Consider the following 20,422-nt stretch of genomic DNA (forward strand, 5'->3'; position numbering starts at 1 on the left):
TCCTCTAGTAATCCCAGCATCTGCAGATCCTAGGACAGACTGGGGGTACGTCTGCTGGGGAGGTGTCCATCATTGGTGATTTGGTACAGATGGCTCCCAAAAAGCCTTTCCAATATGTTTCTGATGTAAGGTCAAATAGTCTACCTTAAGGTGACTAGCAGGAGCCTGCTTGCACCATTTGCTCCTGGCATCATGCTGCACCTCATACCACAGCAAGGGTGACGCCTGCACGAGGCTTCCTGCAGGAAAGCAACAGGAAATGTGCGGTTTGCTCTGCTGCTTCAGCCCCCAAATCATACATGGGCTGTGGGTCATGGTACCTTGCTTTGTTTCCTCTATATGGTTTCTTTACCCAAAACTCAGAGTCACTTGGAGTGGTTCAGATATGACCCCCCCCTCCTATTTAAATATGAGACCCACACAGGTTGCACAAAGCCCACTGCACTTCATGAGCCTAAACTCCCTATGCACAGCAATTAACAACTATTATCTTCCTCTGAAACATTTCACAGTCCTGCTGACACGCAGACCAGCTCATTTTTAATGGAGTTTCATTCTCACTGAATGATTTTCTGAGCTTCTACGGGTTCAAACACACCTACAAAGTGTTCTTCCAACAAAGTGTGTGCCCTCAGATGGCTTCTGATTTTTACCAAGGCAGGATCTCACGCTGAATGACCTTCCACACCTGCAGCACTGATTTCTCTCCTCTGTGAGTTTTCTGGTGCACAGAAACTGGGGATGGGCCTAGGGATGGGGCCTGGTTCCCTGGGGCCTGGCCCTGGTTTCCTGAGGATGGGGACTTGTTCCTGGGGCCTGAGTATGAGCGAGAGGGATGGGCCTGAGGACCTGAGGATGAGGCCTGCTTCCCTGGGGGTGGGACTTGAGGGGCTGGTCACCTCGGGATGGGGCCCAGGCCTGGGGATGGGGCCTGAGCTTGGTTCCTCTGTCCTGGGGTCCTGAGGATGGGCAGGGGCCTGGGGATGGGGTCTGGGGATGGGGCTCAGGCCTGGCAATGGGGCAGGTGGTGTGGGGAGCAGCTGTGGGTCTGTGTGGCAGTTTGGGGTGGGGGGCTGCAGGGGCGGCTTCTGCAAGAAGTTGCCTGAAGCTTCTTCCCCCAGGTCCAACAGAGCCAACACCGGCCAGGCTCAAGGACAGCACAAGGAGAGCAGGGACAAGGGACAGCTCCCCCGAGCCCGGGGGTGCCCACACTCCCCAGGAGGTTTTTATCCTTGTCCCATGCGTTTCACCAACAAACCCCCAGGGTGTCAGAGCCGGGTGGGGGGAGCCACGGGGCGCCAGACGCCGGGGTCCGCCCTGGGACAGGCAGGTCTGGGGGTCTCGGGGTGCCCTGAGAGAAGGGGCCATGAGCGGGGCCGGGGTGTGGGGAAAGAGCCGCGACTTGGGGGGCCCAGGGGTGACCCCAGGCTGGGGGATACGGGGAAGTGGGGCCGTGGTGGGATCTGGAGCCCTGAGGAGGGCTGAGGGGGGCGTTGAGGGCTGGGCGGCCCCGTGGGGAGTCCTGGGCCGAGGGTACGGGGAGGCTGTACCCGCCCCCCCCCTCCCCCGCGCTCCTTTCAATGCTTTCGCTTTTGCTTCTGCCAACCTGCAGAGACAGGATCTGCCCGGCACCTGATGACGTCAGAGGCTTCGCAGGCTTCCGTTGGCGGGCGGGTGGTGGCGCAGCCAATGGAGGGGCTCGGGGCGGGGCTGGCAGTGAGGTCTGTCCCGCGCGGGGCTCGTGCGGCTCATTCGCCTCAGGCGGCACCGGAGCGGAGCGATGGGGCAGGGCCGGGCGCTGGGCGTGGGGCTGCTGCTGGGGGTCCTCGTCGGGGCGGCGTGCGGTGAGTGCGAGCGGGGACCCGGAGCCCTTTCCCTGGGCGCTGGGACCCCCCCCCCGGACCCTCTTTCCTGTGCTCTGCTGCTCCATTCCCCGGGCACCGGGACCCTTCTTGACCCTCCTCCACCCCGCAGCACCAGGACCGCTCCGGGCTCCCCTTCCCTTGGCCCCGGGAACTGGGAGAGGGAAGGAGAGCCCGGGAAGGAGAGATCCCCTGCCGATCTCTCCCACACTGGGTCCCCCTCGGAACACTCTCCCCCCCACCTCCCCTCCCTGCTCCGGCTTCGCCTTCCCCCCCTCCAACCTCCCCCATCCCCCTGTGAGAAATGACTCGGTCCCAAACAGGATTATAATCAAAATTTACCATTTATTAAACGAATAAAGTCAGGCAAACAGCGCTGGGGTGCACAGCCAGCGCTGGGTGCGCCGGGAGTCTCCGCTCCACCAAGGCGCAGGCTGTACAGTTCCAGTCCCTGGCTTATCTGTCCTCCAGGGACCGGCACATCTTCTTGGGTTGGAAGGGACCTCGAGAGATCATCGGGTCCGACCCCCCTGCCAAAGCAGCTCCCCAGCTCATATTGCCCAGATAGGTGTCCAGATGAGTCTTGAATATCTCCAGAGAAGGAGACTCCACACCCCCTGGGCAGCCTGTCCAGGGCTCCCTCACCCTCACTGGGGAAAAGTTCTTCCCCATGTTGCTGTGGAACTTCCTGTGCTCCAACTTGCAGCCATTGTCCCTTGTCCTGTCCCCACAGACACTGAAAAGGGGCTGCCCATTTCCCCTGCATCCCATACTTAAGATATTTATAAACATTAATTAAGCCCCCCCTTAGTCTCCTTTTCTCCAGGCTGAACAGTCCCAGCTCACACAGCCTTTCCTCACAGGGGAGAGGCTCCAGGCCCTTCATCATCTCTGTAGCCTCCTCTGGACTCTCTCCAGGAGATCCCTGTCTTTTTTATCCCAGGGAGCTCAGAACTGGACACAACACTCCAGGTGGGGCCTGACCAGGGCAGAGTAAAGAGGGAGGATCATCTCCTTAGACCTGCTGGCCACACTCCTCCTGATGGATCCCAGGATCCCATTGGCCCTCTTAGCCATCAGGGCACACTGCTGGCTCATGGCCAACCTGCCATCAACCAGGACCCCCAGGACATGCTGGAGTGCCCGCTAGGTGACCCCCAGCCCCAGCAAGACACAGCAACCATATACATCTTAAACTGCCCCTCCCAGGCCCATGGCCATACCAGGGGATGTCATTATGAGGCCCCAACATTATTCCATATTAAGAAGAATCAGATGGACATATTTCACAATCCCCCATTTTCTTTTTTTATAGTATTGATTCATCTTTTTGTTTCTAATTGATCCAACACTTGCTGAATTGGTATTAATTTTGGATCTTCTTCTGCTTTTATTATCATCAGGGGATGGGTTTTCTCTTTGCCTGGTTCTGAGTCAACAGGTAGTGCAGATATTGCATCCCTTGTATAACCAAGTGTATTAATCTGGTAAAACAAGGTATTAAGCATGGAATTATTAACAATCCTCTGCATATCCCCAATGCAATTATCCTTGATTTTAGTAAGCCAATCACCGCCCTTAAGGTCCCCCCATAATCCTCCTGGATTGATTCCATTCCAGGTTTGAACTGGAACATGTGCAATTTTCTTCATTTCTTTTAAAAGCTCATTTACAGCTTTTCCTTCATCAGCAGTTTCCAAACAACAACTACTAACTTTGAATTTTCTACAGATTCCTCCTTCTTGTGCTAGCAAATAATCCAAAGCTGAGTGATTTTGATACAAGGCCGTTCTCATCTTGGTGTTTTGCTTTGCAATGAATCCAAGTGCATCTCCAGTTTTAGTTACAACTATTTACAGCTTGTAGCCTAATGATTCTATTAAGCATATATATTGGAGTCCTATAGCCCCAGGATCCGTCTTCTGCCCACATAGCTGGATCATAATAGGCAATGATTCTCTCAGGGGGCCATTTGTTATCTTTCCAGTGTCCAATTTGTAAGCTCCACTTATGGCATCTTTCTCTTAGCTCATCAGCTTCAGCATACACTGGCATTCCTAGTCGCTCTCCCCAATTTATGGGTAACAGGAAAAAACTGGGTCTTATAGTTCCTAATACACAGGATCCTGCCCAATTCTCTGGCAAGTATGCATAAGCTAGTTTGCCACAAATCCAATAATGTCCTTCAGGAGTTGGCCAACCATTTGGTATGTTTGTTCCATTGGTCCAATTTTTAAATAGATTATTCATTTCCAGTGGGCTTCCCCATTTATCCCAGCTATTCTGAGTTTCATTCCATAGGAAACCTCCTTCACACTCCAGGTTACCTACTTGTCTTCCTTTGCTTTTTAGGTTTTGCCAACAACTCCTTCCAATTCTATTTGTTTGGAGTACCCATTGTTGTTTCCTATTATTCTTTCCCATTGTTCTCCATACTTGGGGATCGCTTATGTTGCTCTCCATAGCCTTCCATGGCCGTTGTTCACCTTGATTTGTTCCCCCACAGACATGACCATTAGTTTTATTCAATGACTTGGCAGTGTTTTCAGCAAGATTTACAAATAGATTTTTAGCAACTGTGGGGATTTCATACTTTACTCCTGTTTCAATTTCATGATCAAATGAATTAAACAACAGCCTATGTTGCACAGATTCTTTTGTCCTATCTTTGATAGGAGACAAGATGTGGAACTGTTGGAGAGGGGTCAGAGGAGCCACAAAGATGATTTTTGTACACTCCTACTGTTTTGCATTTAAAAGGCTCAAAAAAACCCCAAAACAAACCCGTCACTTACTGGTGTAATACAATCTATTCTGAAGGCAATGTAGTGTTCTGCAAAAGTGGAAACCCCCCAATAATTACATATAAAGTATAGTTGCATTTATGTTCCCACAACTGAATGAGGTCTATTTGTGAATCAAGGTAAAAGTCCCAAAAATGTATCACCTTAATAGCTAGTGAAGTGTACTCCCAATGGCACATTTACAATCTGAAGAACCATGACTGTGGTTCAGAGTAGTCAATGTACCAGCCAGGAATAAAAGTTTCTTGAAGAGCCACCAATACACTCTAGAACAATATAGGGAGCCAGTGCCAGTTCAAGTGATGGCCAGTTTTCAGCACAGTTAACTAGAACTTAAGACCAGCTATCACCTTTCTGAATAAAAAAATATAGCTTAATAAGAAAATCAAGCTAGACTGCACAATGTTTTGCCAGTAACCTAGGAAAGAGGTTCATAGTGCACAGAAAAGACCCAACACAACTGGTTACCTCATCCACAAAAATCGTAGAATCACAGAATCACAGAATCAGAAGGTTGGAAGAGACCTTTGAAGACCATCAAGTCCAACCAATCCCATCCTAAGCTAAACCAGATCCCTAAGTACCTCATCAACCCTTCTTTTGAACGCATCCAGCGAAGGTGACTCGGCCCCTCCCTGGGCAGCCTGTTCCAGGCACTGACAACTCTTTCAGTAAAAAGTTTTTTCTAATATCCAATCTGTCCCTGCCCTGGCCCAGCTTCATGTCATTTCCCCTTGTTCTATCTTCTGTCACCTGGCTGAAGAGACCATCAGCCACCTCTCTACAACCTCCCTTCAGGTAGTTGTAGGTGGTGATAAGGTCTCCCCTCAGCCTCCTCTTCTCCAGGCTGAACACCCCCAGCTCCCTCAGCTGCTCCTCAGAGGATTTGCCCTCCAGCCCCTTCCCCAGCCTGGTTGCCCTTCTCTGGACTCGCTCCAGGACCTCAATGTCCTTCTGATGCTGAGGAGCCCAGAACTGGACCCAGCACTCGAGGTGCAGCTTCACCAATGCCCAGTCCAGGGGCACACTCCCCTCCCCAGACCTACTGGCCACACTGGTTTTGATACAAGCCAGGATGCCATTGGCCTCCTTGGCCACCTGGGCACACTGCTGGCTCATATTCAGCCTGCAGTCAACCAACACCCCCAGGTCCTTCTAAGCCTGACAGCTCTCCAGCCAGTCTCCCCAAGCCTGTAGTGCTGCCTGGGGTTGTCATGTCCCATGTGCAGCACTCTACACTTGGCCATGTTAAAATTAGAAGTGACATTCCTATGAAGTTATTTCCCAAAACACTAATCCCATTGCATAGATGTCTGCTCATTTGAATGACTCAAAATGTTTCATATTTATGTCTTAAATACACTAAGACAGGTAAGCACAATATCATTTTCTATGTATGAAGGTGTGTATTGATTTTAATTATCCATTGTCTCTGTTTATGTGCAAATTAGTTTATGGGTTGTTCTTGACAGAGCTTGAGCACCCTCTCTCAAGGGCACTGCTGATATGTTGCCTTTGAAAGAGAATCACAATTTATTTATTCATGAAAATGGGAAAGGAGTGAAAAGAAGCAGTTGACAATTTGGAGGCTCTAGCCCTGCTACCAGCTCTTTGGGAGCTTTTCAATAGTGGATTTTTCAGCCCCTGTGTTCACTAAGAAATAAAATTTCTCTCTCTATGGGGACCAATAAATAATTTTATCAAGGGCTGTGTTGATGTTGCAATCCCTAGAAGATACAGCCCCTGACACCCCTGTTCTTCTCTGCTTGTCCCTGCTCAGGACAGCTCCTCTGAACATGTCCCTTCTTGTGGCAATAGTAACAAAGGGGAGTTGTGACTCTCTCTCCACTGGGCTGTCCCCTAGGTGCTTTTCTCACTCCCTCTTCCCCTGTTTCCCTTCAGACAAGGCTCCACCCTTTTGACCTTCTCCCACTGCAGCCTCAAAGACCCTGGCCCTGGCTTCCTTTGATGGCAACTTCACCGCAGCAGGAAGCTCTTCATGCCCAGAGATGACATAGTTCCTGTCCTGGGCGGCACCTGGTTGTGGAGCAGCATCGCTGACGGAAGTCTGGCGTTTCCTTCCTTCCTGCCCCTCCTCATACCTCCCATCATACAACTTCTGTGCTTCCAACTCCTCTAATCCCCTCTCTTGCCAGTCCTCCAGCTTTTCTAATTTCCTTCTTAAGTCCTCCCCCCAGGATTTTGCTACAAATTGTATTCTAGTCTGTCTTTTCCAAATTCTCATTCCAGCTTGTCTAATCATTCCCTTCTTGAAATTTCTTTCATCTGTGGTATTGAAGGGGACTGTCATAAACCCACTGCCTCCCTGATTACCTCTGAGGGGTACCTCTCAGGAGAGATACAGAGAAGTTCCCTCAGATATGGCAGTCCCTGTACATGCAGCTGGAGGTCGGTCTAATTCTGGTGCTGTTGATACTGGAGGCAGGGGCAATGGTGGTACTGGTGGAAATACCAGGGCCACTGGAGGGGGAGCCACTGCAGGGGTTGGGTTGTTAAGATATGGAGGTGGTGGGTTATTCAATGATCATGCAAGGGGTTTGGGTATTTAAGAGCCTCTTTTGGGGCAGGTGTGGACCTTTTTGGCCATCTCCTCTCAGGTGGTTTTTATCTCAGTCATCCTCCTCTGACTCCCTTCCCTTCCCTCCTCTCCAGTGTGGCTGCAGATGTGGCTGGCAGCGAGCCCCAGAAACCTCCATGTGCTCTGGCTGGGATCAGGTAGGGATCCTGCATGGCTGGTGGGGGCTTTCACCTGCTCCAGGTGGCAGATATTGGGCAGGGAGGAGTCAACCCCAGAGCACAGTCCCTACATGCTTATGCTTCCCTTGGGCTTTTTACACCATACATCCCTCACCCTGGGTCCCTTTAAGTCCTGTCCTGTTAAGTGCTCCCCTCAAACTTTTCTCACTTGCACTAGGCTTGGCCGGGGTGGAAGTTGTTTCCTGGAGCAGATTCCTGCTCCCAGCAAATTCCTTCTTTTAAGTCCTCCCACTCCAGTTTCTCCAGGGTCTTTGGAACATCAGAGGGCAAAGCAGTGCTCATGGCATGGAGTATGTACCAGTCATGCCAAGCTCACCCCTTGCCTGCAACACCCTAAATTAACGTAGGCACAATCTCTGTGTCTCTGTGCTTTTTTCCATGGACAAGCTGACTTCAGGGTGGTGGGACCAGGACACCCTCTCCGTGTCACCGTGGGGCAGGATGTCATATTACCATGCCACTTGTCCCCCAGTGTTGATGTTCAGAGTTTGGACATCAGGTGGATCCGGCGCAGGGTCTCTGAAACGGTGCACCACTTCCAAAATGGGGAGGACGTGTCCAGGGATCAGATGGAGGAATATGTTGGGAGGACAGAGTTGGTCAGAGATGGTCTCTCCAGAGGAAGGCTGGACTTGCGAATCTCTGGATTGAGACCCTCTGATGATGGTCAGTACATCTGCATTGTGAGAGATGGCACCTCTTATGGAGAAGCTAAGGTGGACCTGGAGGTGGCAGGTTTGTTGCTGGTGTGGTTTTTTCTGGGGGCTGGTCCTTTTTCCCCTGGGCTTGTCTGTCTTCCCCAGACCTGTGTCCCATACTCTTGTGCCACAGGTGACCTGGCACATTTCCTGGAAACCTTGGGGCTTTTTGAACAAAGACGTGTCAGTGCAGATGCTGCCTTGAGGTGCTGAAGTTTGGGAGCTTGGCCTTGCTCTCTGGGGTGTTTGGTGGGAGATCTGGGGCCATTGGACATCAGTGGTCTGTGGTTCCTGCACAAGTTGGGGTGGGTTTGGTGGCCGGTCCCAGCGTCCAGTGGGACCCGTGATGTGTCTGTTTTGGGATGTGGTGGTGGCCTTGGAGCTGAGCCCATTCCCACCTGATTCCAACCCCGTGTTCTTCCCCAGCCACAGGCTCTGTCCCTCAGCTCTCTCGGGAGAGTTACAAGGCCGGAGGCATCCGGGTGCTGTGTCGATCGTCCGGATGGTTCCCACAACCGGAGGTGCTGTGGAAAGACCCCAATGGGCACCATGTCCCCTCGGTCTCCCAGAGACGTTCCCCTGATGCCAAGGGCTTGTTTGACATCGAAGATGCCATCGTGGTGACGGGGACCAGAGAGGGGAACTGGTCCTGTGTGGTCAGGAACCACCGCCTGGCCCAGGAGCAGGAGGCGTCCCTGCGCATCCCCGGTGCGACGGCTGCAGCAGCCCCTGCGGCGCTGGAGCAGGGCGGGGGTTGGCTGCCTTGCTTGGAGCAGCTTGGGGCTGGGCTTGGGGTGCAGTGTGGGGGCACAGGAGGACTCTGTCCCCTTGAATCTAGGGCTCACGGGACAAGGGCTGGGAGGTGTGGGGCGGGGGTCTCTTGGTCCTTCTCCTCACAGACATGAGTGTAAATCGGTCTCTTTCCCTGTGGATCTGTTTGTTTCCCAGCTACCTTTTACTTTCCCTGGATGGCCAGTCTTCTGCTCTCCTTTGGGCTCCTTGCTTATCTCTGGAGAAGTAAAGGTACATTTGCGCCCGAAGGACGTGTTGCCTTCATCAAAAAGCTTTTTGGGAAGGATGGAAGGGGATGAGGACATGGTGGGGTGTGGGCGGGAGGACAGGGAGCACGGCCAGAATCTGGTGGAAGGAGCCATTCCTGGGGGTTGGGGGTTTTTGCCCTTCCCAAGTACGAATTTTGGGTCTGCCTGAGCTATGACAGCTCCTCATGGGCAGTTCTGGGATGATGACATCTGCTACCTGATCAAACATTGCTTTCTCTTTGCTTTCCAGAGGAACAAGATGCTGCCCTTAGTGAGTGTCCGTGAGCTCTGGCACAACATGGTGTCACTTCCCTTGACTTTGGTGCTCGGCCTTTTCCATCTCTCCTTTTCCTTCCCTTTCTTTATCCCAGCATCCCTGGTTCTGGGAAAGCCCAGGGCCATGTGCCTGGGAGGGTGGGCAGCTCGGGGAGACCAGCACTGGGATGGACCCTCTGCCCAGCGCAGAGCTGCTGGGGACTGGCTCTGGGGTGTGGCCAGGCTGTAGGAAGCCATTGCTGGGCTTTGGGGTCATTTCCCAGTTCCCAATCTAGAATTCCCTCTTTGCCCAAGCTCTGTTTTCATTTCATGAGCAGTTCTAACAAAAAAATCTGTCCCCCTTATCCAATATCTGTTTCCTTTGCAGAGAAACAAGCTGCAGCAGTGAGTGAGTATTTGCTTTTCTCCAGCCCTGCGTGGGGTCCTGTCCTGGGATTTTGGTGCTCGGCCCTTTCCCTCCTTGCCCATCTATTCCCCATCCCTGGGTGGGAAAGCCCAAGGCCATGTGCCTGTTTGGGTGGGCAGCTCAGCCAGACCAGTGTGGGGATGGATCCTCTCCCTTCCCAAGTACTCCTGGTCCCAGTATGGAGCATGATCAGCATGGGGGCAGCCATTCCTGGGGATTGTTGGGTGTTTCCATTCCCCACACAGCAATTTGGGGTGTGCCCGAGCTCTTCCTGGGCGGTTCTGGGGTGACAAGCTCTGCCCTCTGATCAAATATCACATTTTTATTTTAATTTCCAGAGGAACAAGCTGCAGCACTGGGTGAGTGTCTCTCTTTCTCCAGCACAGAGTGGGGTCCTGTTCTGGGATCTCGGTGCTCGGCCCTTTCCCTCCCTGTCTGTCCTCTCCATCCCCCATCCCTGGGGCTGGGAAAGCCCAAGGCCATGTGCTTGGGAGGGTGGGCAGCTTAGGGGGACCAGCATGGGGATGGACCCTCTGCCCTGCCCAGAGCTGCTGGGACCGGCTCTGGGATGTGACCAGCTCTCCTCTCTCCTTGTAGCCTGGAGGAAGTTTCTGCTGCCCCACACTCCAGGTAATCGGGGGTTTGGGTGCTGCTCTGGGGGGTTGTGTTCTGCCATGGGACAAAGCTCAGCTGTGGCAATGGTTGGACGAGCCCTGGGGTGGGATCTCTTGGAGGAAGGAGATGCTCCCTGTGTCCTGCCCTGCAGGGCAGATCCTGACCCCAGGGGGAGTAAAACCTGCCCAGTGCTGAGCTCTGCCCCTGATGCTCTGGCTCCTCCTGTCCCTGCAGACGTGGTGACCCTGGATCCCAACACGGCTCATCCCTGGCTTGTCCTGTCCCAGGATGGGAGAAGTGTGAGATGTGGAAACAAATGTCAGGATCTGCCCGACACCCCTCAGAGATTTATGTATTGTGCCTGTGTGCTGGGCCAGGAGGGGTTCAGTGAGGGGAGGCACTGCTGGGAGGTGGAGGTGAAGGGGGCGGTGGCAGGGGATTCACGGTGGGCTCTGGGGGTGGCCAGGGACTCTGTGAACAGAAAAGGGAAATTACACATGAGCCCCAAAGAAGGGATCTGGGCGGTGATGCACTATGAAGGGAAGTTTCAGTCTCTCACCACTCCTTGCACCCCCCTGTCCCTGTCCCTGTCCCAGGTCCCCAGCAGAGTCTGGGTGTGTCTGGACTGCCCGCAGGGGCTGGTGACTTTCATCGACGGTCACAGTGGGGCCGAGATCTTCACTTTCCCACCAGCCCCGTTCAATGGAGAGATCATCCGCCCCTTCTTTTGGGTGGAGACAGAGGGCACCGGGCTGTGCCTCAGGGAGGCCACAGCCCACCCCACTCCCTCCCTCCTCACAGCCCTGTAGAGACCCTGCCCTTCTGCAGACCCTGCCCGCACTCCTCAATGCCACGGAAGCAGATGTCCCCCTTGGTCCCATCCCAGCCCAGGGAGCAGGGGGGCAGTGAGGGGGCTCAGAAGGTTTTACCTGGGCTGGAACTCATTTCCCAACTGTTGCTGGCACGGGCTGTGTGTTGTATTCCTGCTGCAGGCAGAGCTGGTAACAGTGTGATGATGCAACCATTAGGAGCCATGTGGGGATGCACAAGCTGTGGCCAGGACACAGTTGCTGACCCTGGGCTCCATCCTATCTCCAGCTGTCCCAGCTGTGATCCGTTGGTTGCAGCTCTGGCTCTGGCTGGGCTGAACTCTATGAAGTCACATTTTGCAGGTGGGTGGGACAGAAATGTGTTTGGGTTGGTGCCCAGACACAGTTAATGGGGGGGGGTGGGTCAGGGCTCTGCCTGGTGAGTCAGTGAAATATAATAATGCTGAATAGATTGATGTAGGTGCAGCTTAAGAAACAATTAATATAACTTTGATGTAAGAATTTTCCTGGGTTTAAGAATAGATTAGTGTAAGAGAAAGCTGTAACTTTGTAAGTAGCTTCTGAGAGCAGCTGCAAAACTTCACCATACCAATGAAATAGGAACAGCCTTGAAGATAAAGAAGTAAGAATTTGTGTATTTTCAGGAATAGGTTAGTTTTGATTTTAGCAGGATTTGGCTGTAATCACATGAGCTGTTTCCTGAAAGCAGCTACAAAACTTCACCATAATAGTGTAACGGCCTTAAAACTAGAGGAAATAGGAGATAGGGGAGTCATAAATAATGAGACTAACGACCAATTAAGAGACAGAGTATATCTTGTTTTCAGCAAAAAACTAACTAGTTGGTGCAGGTGTTGGGAGCCCAGATAAGCATGAAGAGGAGGTGTGGGGAGTGTGCGATGAGAGTGAGGAGGGCGTTCAGCCTTCATCCCTGGGGACCCCCTGGCTGTCACTGAGCATGCTCTTTCTGTGGGGAATTAATATAAATGACTTCTTGGAAATAATTTGCAAAACTCTGCCTTTTCCTAGAAATTATAATGACTATGTAGAGTTAATCTGTATAAATATGAGAAATTTGTCTTTAATGGGCACACACACTGGGAGGAGCGATCCCCTGTGTGCCCAGAGCTGCAATAAAGGATCCCTGCTTAACAGTCACCAAGGTTGGTGAGTTTTGATTCCGGCTTTCTGAAGCATCAGTTTGGCACCCAGATGGGACCCTCTCTGCTGGGCTGCAGGACCCGGTGAGGAACAGGACTCCCCAGGCATGCCCTGGGATTTCCCACAGGGACTCCTCGCCCTGCTCGGGTCACTGCAGCAGCAGCCCAGGACCATCCTCCGATTTTTAAGGTATTCCTTTAACTTTATTTGAGCTCCTGGTTTGGTGGATGCCCGTCTGTATCTGGTGTACTTGGGTATCGTGGCATTTGGTTTCTGGAGACCGGTCGTCTGGGGATACTGTCAGCTGTTGGGAGATGCCCCACGCGAATGTCGTATCCCAGGTCACTAGTGGCTGATGGTCTACACCTGGTTAGTAGCCTGTAAATGCTGCCAACAATCGGAATCTCCAGAACTGTATCGAGTGAGCATTGTTCTGGTTTGGATTTATCATATAAAGATCTTGTGCAGTGTGACCGAGGCGTTTCAGTGATCACGAGGGGAGTGTGGAGTCCTGCTGCCACCCTCTGTCACAGCGTGCTGCTCTGCGGGCAGTGAGAGAGCTCCTGCCTGGCACAGGGAGACCAGGGTTTGTGCCACGGGGAAGGATGCAGAGCTGGGACACCCTGGGGACACAGGGTGCTGGCAGAGTTGGGGCTCCACAGAATCATGACAAGCAGCGCCTGAGTTGCCCTGAGTGCCCCCCACTTCCCAGCCCCTGCTCACCCTGTCAGGAGCTGTCAGGAGCTGTCCCCAGACTCCTGCTCCAACCACTGCTCCAAGCCCACTGCAAATCCCCTTCAGCAGCAGCCAGGAATCAGCACAAACCTCCCAGGAACCCCCACAGCTGGACTCCATGTGCACCACAAAGCTTTATTGAGCCGTGTCCTGCTCTGCTGGGTCAGGATGGGCTGGGGCAGGGCTGAGAGGGACATCTGCTCCTGCAGCAGTGAGGAGAGGAGTGTGGGCAGGGTCTGCAGAAGGGCAGGGAATCTGCTGGGGACTTGCTCCTGGCCACAGATGCTTTGGTCTGTCCTGAGCGCACAGGGCTTCAACCAGAGGTCCCCATCCCTTTGACTCGAGGTGACACTGGAGTTGCAGCCTGGGTGGTACAGCAGCACAGGAACAGCCGCAATGCCACAGTGTCAAACAGGCCCCTTGTGTCAGGGGAATGTCTCTGGGAGACCAAGGGGACAGCACCCACAGCACCTCCGGTTGCAGGAACCATCCAGCCGATCGACACAGCACCCGGATGCCTCCACCCTCGTAACCCTCCAGAGAGAGCTGAGGGCCAGAGCCTATGGCTGGGGAAGAGCCCAGAGTTGGGGGTCACGGGGGGATGGACTCAGCTCCAAGGACACCAGGTCCAGGGCCACTGGGTCCATCTTTGGGGGTTTGGGGGTCCCAGTACATTGGTCTGTTCTGGAGGAAAAGGCAGGAGTGCATGAGCCCCAGGAACCAAAGAAAGGAGGAGAAAGAAGGGAAAATACTGCAGTTGCTGAGGCAAAGGGCTCTGGAGTGGGTGACAAAAGCTTCCTAGAGATGTAATGTCCAGGTCTCTGGATGCAGGGAGATCGTGATCCTGCTGCTGCCAGGGCAGAGCATCAAGAACTCCCTCTGTGTGAGGTGCCCACAGGTGGATGATCTGCTCAGCATGGGGGCTGAGCAGAAAGAGGATGCTGAAGACTGAGGGCCACCAGGGACTGTGAGTGGGAGATCGACTGGTGGAGTAGCTCCCTGGCATCCCAGAGGGAAGGGCTCCAGGGAGCTACCCCACAATTGGTGGCAGACCCCTTGCCTTGCCCCTGTCAAGTAGAAGAGGGGGACCTCAGTGACAGGGAGGGTTGGAAGAGAGTCTTGGCTCAGTATCATAGGCACACCCCCTTCCTGCCTACCCCACTCCCCCAGGTTCCCCTAAGCAATAGGTTTGGGGCCCTGGAAATTGAAGGGAGGTAAGTGAGGAGACAAAGGAAGACCTTTTGCCTCAGAGGATGCAGGTGCCTAGGATGAGGCGGTCGCCCCACGCCTTGAGACTGCCTCTGCCAGGAAAGAAAGAAGGGGAACTGTGGGAGGCAATTCCCTTCTCAGGGAAACAGAGGGCCCCATGTGCAGACCTGACCCAACACGCAGGGAGGTGTGCTGCCTCCCTGGGGCCCAGGACAGAGACATCACCAGAAAGCTTCCAGGACTAGTGAGTACCTCTGATTACTACCCATTTATTGATAGTTCAGGCAGGCAGTGATGTAGTCACTTAGTGCAGCCTGTGTGCCATCCAAAGAGACCTCAGGGGTCTAGGGGGGTTGACTGAGGGAAGGGAGCGCAAGTGACATTTTCCTCTCTCCCTTCCAGTGAGGTGAGGGATTCAGAGCGGGCTGGGAGAACCCAGGCATTGAACAAGGGGCTGAAAGGCTGGTGCTGCCATAGGAACTTTGGGTTTTTTGACCATGGGATGGCTTACTTGACACCTGGCCTGATGGCTGAGGATGGGGCTGTCGCAGTTTTGCGTGGCTGGGTCCTGGTGGAGAAGGGGGGGGCTGCAGGGGTGGCTGCTGCAAGTAGCAGCCAGAAGCTCTCTGCAGGCCCCAGAGAGAGCAAGCACCAGCCAGCTCAAGGCCAGAGTTGTTGCTCACCAAGACTGAGCCCATCAGCAACGTGCACAACGCCTCTGGGAATCACATCGAGGAGAAAAAATGCAAGGAGCCTCTTTTTGCCCCCAGAGAAGGGAGTGAGAAGATGTAACAAGCTGCACAGACACCAAGGCCAGGCCCAAAGGAGATGGGGGGGAAGAATGAGGCCCTTTGGATGCTGGAGAGAGAGATTCCCCTGCAGCCCATGGAGAAGACCATGGTGGAGTGGGTGTCCCCTCGCAGCCCATGGATAAGGACGGGGAGCAGAGACATCTACAGCCTGTGAAGAGATTGAGCCACAACTCAGCAGGTTTGCTGGGGGACTTGTGACTCTGTGAGGGACCAGGCCAGAGCAGTCTGGGCCCGAAGGTCAGCACCCATGGAAGGGAGCCCTGCTGAGAGGCCTGTGGTGAGGATGTGACTCCCCAGTAGAGAGGACTCAGGCTGGAGAAGTTGGTGGAGGACTGTCTGCTGTGGGTGGGACACCACAGTGCTGCAGGTGAAGAGGGTGTATGTGTGGAATGACCCCCCAGCTAAGAAGGAAGACAACTCAGGAGGAACGGACTGAAAACCCCCATTCCCTGCCCCTCCCCACACCATGTTGTGGGGGGAAGAAGGGAATGAGATTGTGAATGAACTTTAAGTCTGCTAAGAAGGGAAGGGTGGGGGGAAGGTGCTTTAAGACCTGGCCATGCTTCTCATTACCCGACTCTGGTTCACTGGGTGTGTAGTTGTAGTATAATAAATCACTTCTCTTCCTTTTATTCTGTGTTGAGTCTGTTTTTGCCCATTACACTAACTGGAGAGTGAGCCCTCTGTCCTTATCCCGAGTCCTAAGCCTCCCAATATACATATATGCGGCTTTGGTGGGCATTTGGCCTCTAGCCAGGGCTAAACCCCCACAACAGCATTGCAGGGGTTGGCAGGGACCCCCAGAGATCATTGGGTCCAACCCCCAGCCAAAGCAGGTTCCCTTGGACAGGTCACACAGGTCGGCGTACACATGGGGCTGGAATATCTCCAGAGAAGGAGACGCCAAACTCCCCTGGGCAGCCTGTCCCAGGGCTCCCTCACTCTCACTGAAAAAGTTCTTCCACATGTTGGTGTGGAAATTCCTACGCTCCTACAAGATGCCATTGCCCCTTGTCCTGTCTCCACAGACAAGTGAACCTGGTAGTGGCATTTCTTTACTTGGTGGTTCCCTGAGCAGTGAACCCCCTCATCTACAGCGTGAGGAACCAGGAGCTCCAGGATGCTGTGTGGAAACTGATGACTGGATGTTTCTAAGCAGCAACAAACTGCTGGTCTTCTGTGCATCGCTGGCCACAAAACTCACGTTAAAAACCTACTAAATACAGCCTGGTCCTGAGTAGTTGGTTTGGGTTTTTTTACTCCTAGTGTGTCTAAGCCATAATAACATGGTGCACGTTCATCCCATGAAGTATCTCCCAGTCTTGAGTGACCCAGACACCACGTAAGGACGAGCTGTGCTCACTATGAAATGTGTTTGAACAGACCAGAAAAACTCCACACACTGGTAAGAGAATGTTTAAGAACTTGCCAAACCAAATTGTAACAGTGCAAAATAAGATTTCTCTGCAGAAATAAGTGTCAGAGCATCTGGGGCATCTCTAGTGGTCAAGCCGCTGAGCAGCCCTCTTTCCACTAGAGCTCTGTTCACTGACAGCATCTAAAGGGGGGGAAAAGAAGTAGAAAGGTGAACAAGTCACTGGGAAGAACCATCAGCCAGTTGCTGATCAACACTCTGCATCATCATCGTCAACTCTAAGAGTGTTGACAAAACAGACATGTGGCCAGACACACCTCATCTCCCATCGAGTTCAGAGCTCTACCAGTGGCAGACCTGTTGCACTGTCATAACTTGTGACCTGGAAAAGACAGACCGACACCAGCGTGCAGACAGACACCAGTCCTAGTCGCGAGTGTGAGCGATTCTCAGCAGTGCCCTGCCCTGAGCCACAGAGTTGGCACGGCCAGCGTCAGCCACAGCGCTGCCGATGCTGCACCAGGAAGGTCTCAGCACCAAGGTTTCTCCACGAGAGCCCTTCCCAGCAGCCAGGCATCCAAGCTGGGCCTTTGTTCTGGCCTGGAGCACACACAGGATGCTGGAGGAGAGGGGCCAACAGCAGCACTCAAAGCAGCAGCAAGGCTTTCCCAGACAGCTCCCACTGACCTGCGCCAGCAGGACTGCACCTCTGGTCATCTCCACAACAGCGGCGTCTGCTTGGGATGAGAAGTGATCCTCGTCTGTGGAGAGAGCAGAGCAGGAGACAGCAGGTGAGATGGTGCCAGGCTTCACAGGCCAGGAGGGACTATGCAACCAACCCTGCCTGACCTCTGACAGCAGCCCAAACAGAGAACCCTTCCCTGCCACCGCTGGAGGCATTTGCTGGACCCAGCCTATCCAGCTGGAGGTCACACAAGTATTATCCCTGCTGTGCTGCCGAAGGGAAAGGACCGAGCGCTTTCTAAAGCCACCTGCATGTGAACGCCAACAGCTGATGAACTGGGAGGCTTGAAAGGCAGAAGAGCAGACTTTTCATCTGCCATTGCTGCTTTGACTCTGACTAGTAGGAAAATCTCAGGCGTTTGTCTAGCAAATTAAAAGCTGAGTTTGCCTTGGTAACTCCTGTTGGACAGGAGGTGGCAGATTAGCTCCAGCTACTTCACCTATACCCTGAAGGTCCTGCCAACCTGCTCTTCAGTAAAGTCATTCCTTCTCTCCTCCCTCCACACAGGAGAAAGCCTGGCCCTTCCCCATCTCTCCCCTGGAGCCTGACAGGTTGTGCCACACTCACACATTTAGGAGAAAATACGTTTTCTCCAGCCCTCACTCCAGTCCCTTCAGAGGCTGCGCTCGCAAGGGGAGGGAGAAGGCTGAGACAGAATCAAGGCTGGTACACAGCTGACACCCAGGGAAACCTGCCAGAGCACCACCAGGGTACGTCTCGAGAGCTCCGTTACCTGCCAGCGGGACCACGTTGTCCAGTAAAACTTCTGCTGCTTGGAAAGGCAGCGATAAGAAGTCAGACCTGAAGGAAAAGGGAATAAACCCAAAGAAGATGGATTTAAGTTACTCCTGTATTCTTGAAGGTTACAACAATTAATCAATTGCTTTAGCAGGAATTCAGTTTAAAAGTAACGACCCTCCAAAGACCCCAGACCACGGTCCCAGCAATCCAAGTGGCAGCAGCAGAAGAGCTACAGACCTGATGTTCCTGAGCTGGTCGATCTTCACTCTCTCACAGCCTCCGTAGTCCACGTAGTGGAGCTCCACTTCACCAGTCTCTTCAAAGTACCTATTGACTTGAGCCCGTAACCACGCCCCATCCAGAGCCGGAGCCGCGCAGATCCTGCCAACTGCAAAGCAGAAGAGCTCAGGGTGAGTGGATGCCCAGAAACGAGCCCTTCGGGTGGATCAGCCGCGCTGCGCAGCGACCTCCTGAGAACCAACAGCATTCCTTCTGCTGCTCCCATCTCCCTTCCACACCCCTGCCCCTCCATCAGACCCACCTGCAGCTGTGACACAGCAGAGCTGCCTTGGACTCTCAAGTCTGTCTGCCACTACCGTGGAATGGAGGTCAAACCACACTCCCTGCTGGGGCTTATTTCACCCACGTGCCCAGTTCCTATAGCGCAAGGCCAGGTAGGATAAGTAAAGGCCATGCTGGGCCAGTGCAGAGCTGGTCTGGGATAAGTCAGGGTACATACAGGCCAGTAAATACCGCTCATTTTCATAGATTCATCTTCACACCTTGGAGAACAGCATGGATGGGAGATAACAGGGAACAATGAGCCAGCGTTAGCCTGGGCGCAGCCCTGAGATGCCTCTTGCTTACAGCTGGGACTGGCTCTTCACCCCTGTTGAGCCTAACGCTACACGAAATGCTTCAATCCTTGTTATTTGCTGTTGATCTCCCTGGGATGGCTCTGAGCCAGCACCAGCCTGGAAGAAGCAGGAGATGGGTAGGGAGAGCAGAGCAGGATGTGCGAGCAGACCAGTGGCTGCTTACCTTTGGGACCTCTATTTCCCAGCTCACCAGGTCGGTCTTGGTGGAGGTTTGTTCAGGCTTTGACTTCTGGCCTGTCACCATCTTCCCCATGGCACAGCCACTGCCCACAAAATCCATGGTTTTCACATCCAAATCTAGGAGACATGCACACGTGTCAGCGTTCAGACAGCCCACCTGAGCCAGCTACCAGACACCAGGCCAGGAAAATGCAGCGTTTCACAGAGCTTCTCCTCTGCGCTCAGCCGGGAGGCTCCTGTATCGGGGTCTGTGGTATTTCAGAGAGGGGAAAGTCCTGCTGCATGTCACCTACCCAAAGTTTCCTTTTAGACCTGAAGAAAAAGCTGCACAGCTCTAGGAGTGCAGCAGAGGCCTGAGTTCAGCAGGACTCCTTCCAAACAGTGCCATGGTGCACGAAGTCAAGCCAAGACACAAAGTCAAAGCTACCAGAGTGGGGAGAGCCATGCTAACAGAGCTGCTGCAGAGAGGGACTTTGCAGTTCCCCATGGCTTCATCAGGGCTCTTCACAGGGAGTTCAGCACGTGGGGGGCCATGCCAGCTCTTCACACAGAACTGACAGAGTTCAGGGCACTTGGTCTGCAACCGACTGACTCAACCACAGCTCCTCAGAGCACGTTTCTGCCTTGCCCAGCAGCACCTCAGAAACCTGCTGCCATCCATCCATTCAGCAGCAGCCCATAGAGAGAAGAACCCCGTGCTTACTGGAGGCTGCCTCAACGGGAGCAGAAACCATTCGTGTGAGCAGGTCTCAACCCAGCGGGGTGTTCAGCACCCAGACATGGCCCATTTCACTGGGCTGCTCAAGCACACCCTCAGCTTTAGACAGCAAACTCCATGCTGAAAGGGGACCAGCCCATTCACCCCTTTGCAGCAGACCCTGAAATTCACCCAGAGCCAACAGCAATGGGAATTCTGAGAGCAAATGCATACCCACCTGTACAAGGGCTAAATATTCATCTACTGAGAGGAATAGATTTAGAGGGAGAGGATAGATTTAGACATGTTCTGAAGCACAAGGGGTACAGCACATAAAACTCTTGGTCCCCATGTATTTGTAGGAGGATTTGGAAATCCCTTACCTCCTGAGGGACCTTCACCCATTCCTGCTGCCCTGGTACTGTCAAGATGCAAGGCCAGTTCATCCTGTTTATACACCCCTTTACTGTGGGGCACGATGCTGCCTTCAGGTAGAGCCAGAGTGGGAGGCTTTTCTCTTGGTGCTGAGCTCTGCTCAGCAGGCACATCTTGGCTTGCAGATACCCTCTGAGAATCCAAC

General features: G+C 53.4%; 2 protein-coding genes across 2 annotated transcripts; one reads left to right on the forward strand and one right to left on the reverse strand.

Annotated features, from left to right (window-relative positions):
- The first annotated feature begins 1,800 nt into the window (after window positions 1-1,800).
- On the forward strand, window positions 1,801-11,653 carry LOC311201694 (butyrophilin subfamily 1 member A1-like). Its single transcript, XM_084276123.1, has 9 exons — window positions 1,801-1,844; window positions 7,340-7,402; window positions 7,832-8,179; window positions 8,569-8,850; window positions 9,091-9,165; window positions 9,433-9,453; window positions 10,206-10,223; window positions 10,462-10,494; window positions 10,714-11,653. Exons 2-9 carry the CDS (start codon window positions 7,351-7,353, stop codon window positions 11,286-11,288), a joined length of 1,404 nt encoding a protein of 467 aa, XP_084132249.1. The 5' UTR covers window positions 1,801-1,844; window positions 7,340-7,350; the 3' UTR covers window positions 11,289-11,653.
- Window positions 11,654-16,637: 4,984 nt separating this feature from the next.
- On the reverse strand, window positions 16,638-20,422 carry LOC311201838 (A-kinase anchor protein 1, mitochondrial-like). The gene is made up of 6 exons (XM_084276299.1): window positions 20,226-20,422; window positions 18,325-18,475; window positions 18,080-18,147; window positions 17,289-17,362; window positions 16,919-16,983; window positions 16,638-16,784 (listed from the first exon to the last, which is right to left on the reverse strand). Exons 1-5 carry the CDS (start codon window positions 20,245-20,247, stop codon window positions 16,936-16,938), a joined length of 363 nt encoding a protein of 120 aa, XP_084132425.1. The 5' UTR covers window positions 20,248-20,422; the 3' UTR covers window positions 16,638-16,784; window positions 16,919-16,935.

Source organism: Gallinula chloropus (genome assembly GCF_964237585.1).
Source record: "Gallinula chloropus genome assembly, chromosome: 28".
NCBI classification, from domain to species: domain Eukaryota; kingdom Metazoa; phylum Chordata; class Aves; order Gruiformes; family Rallidae; genus Gallinula; species Gallinula chloropus.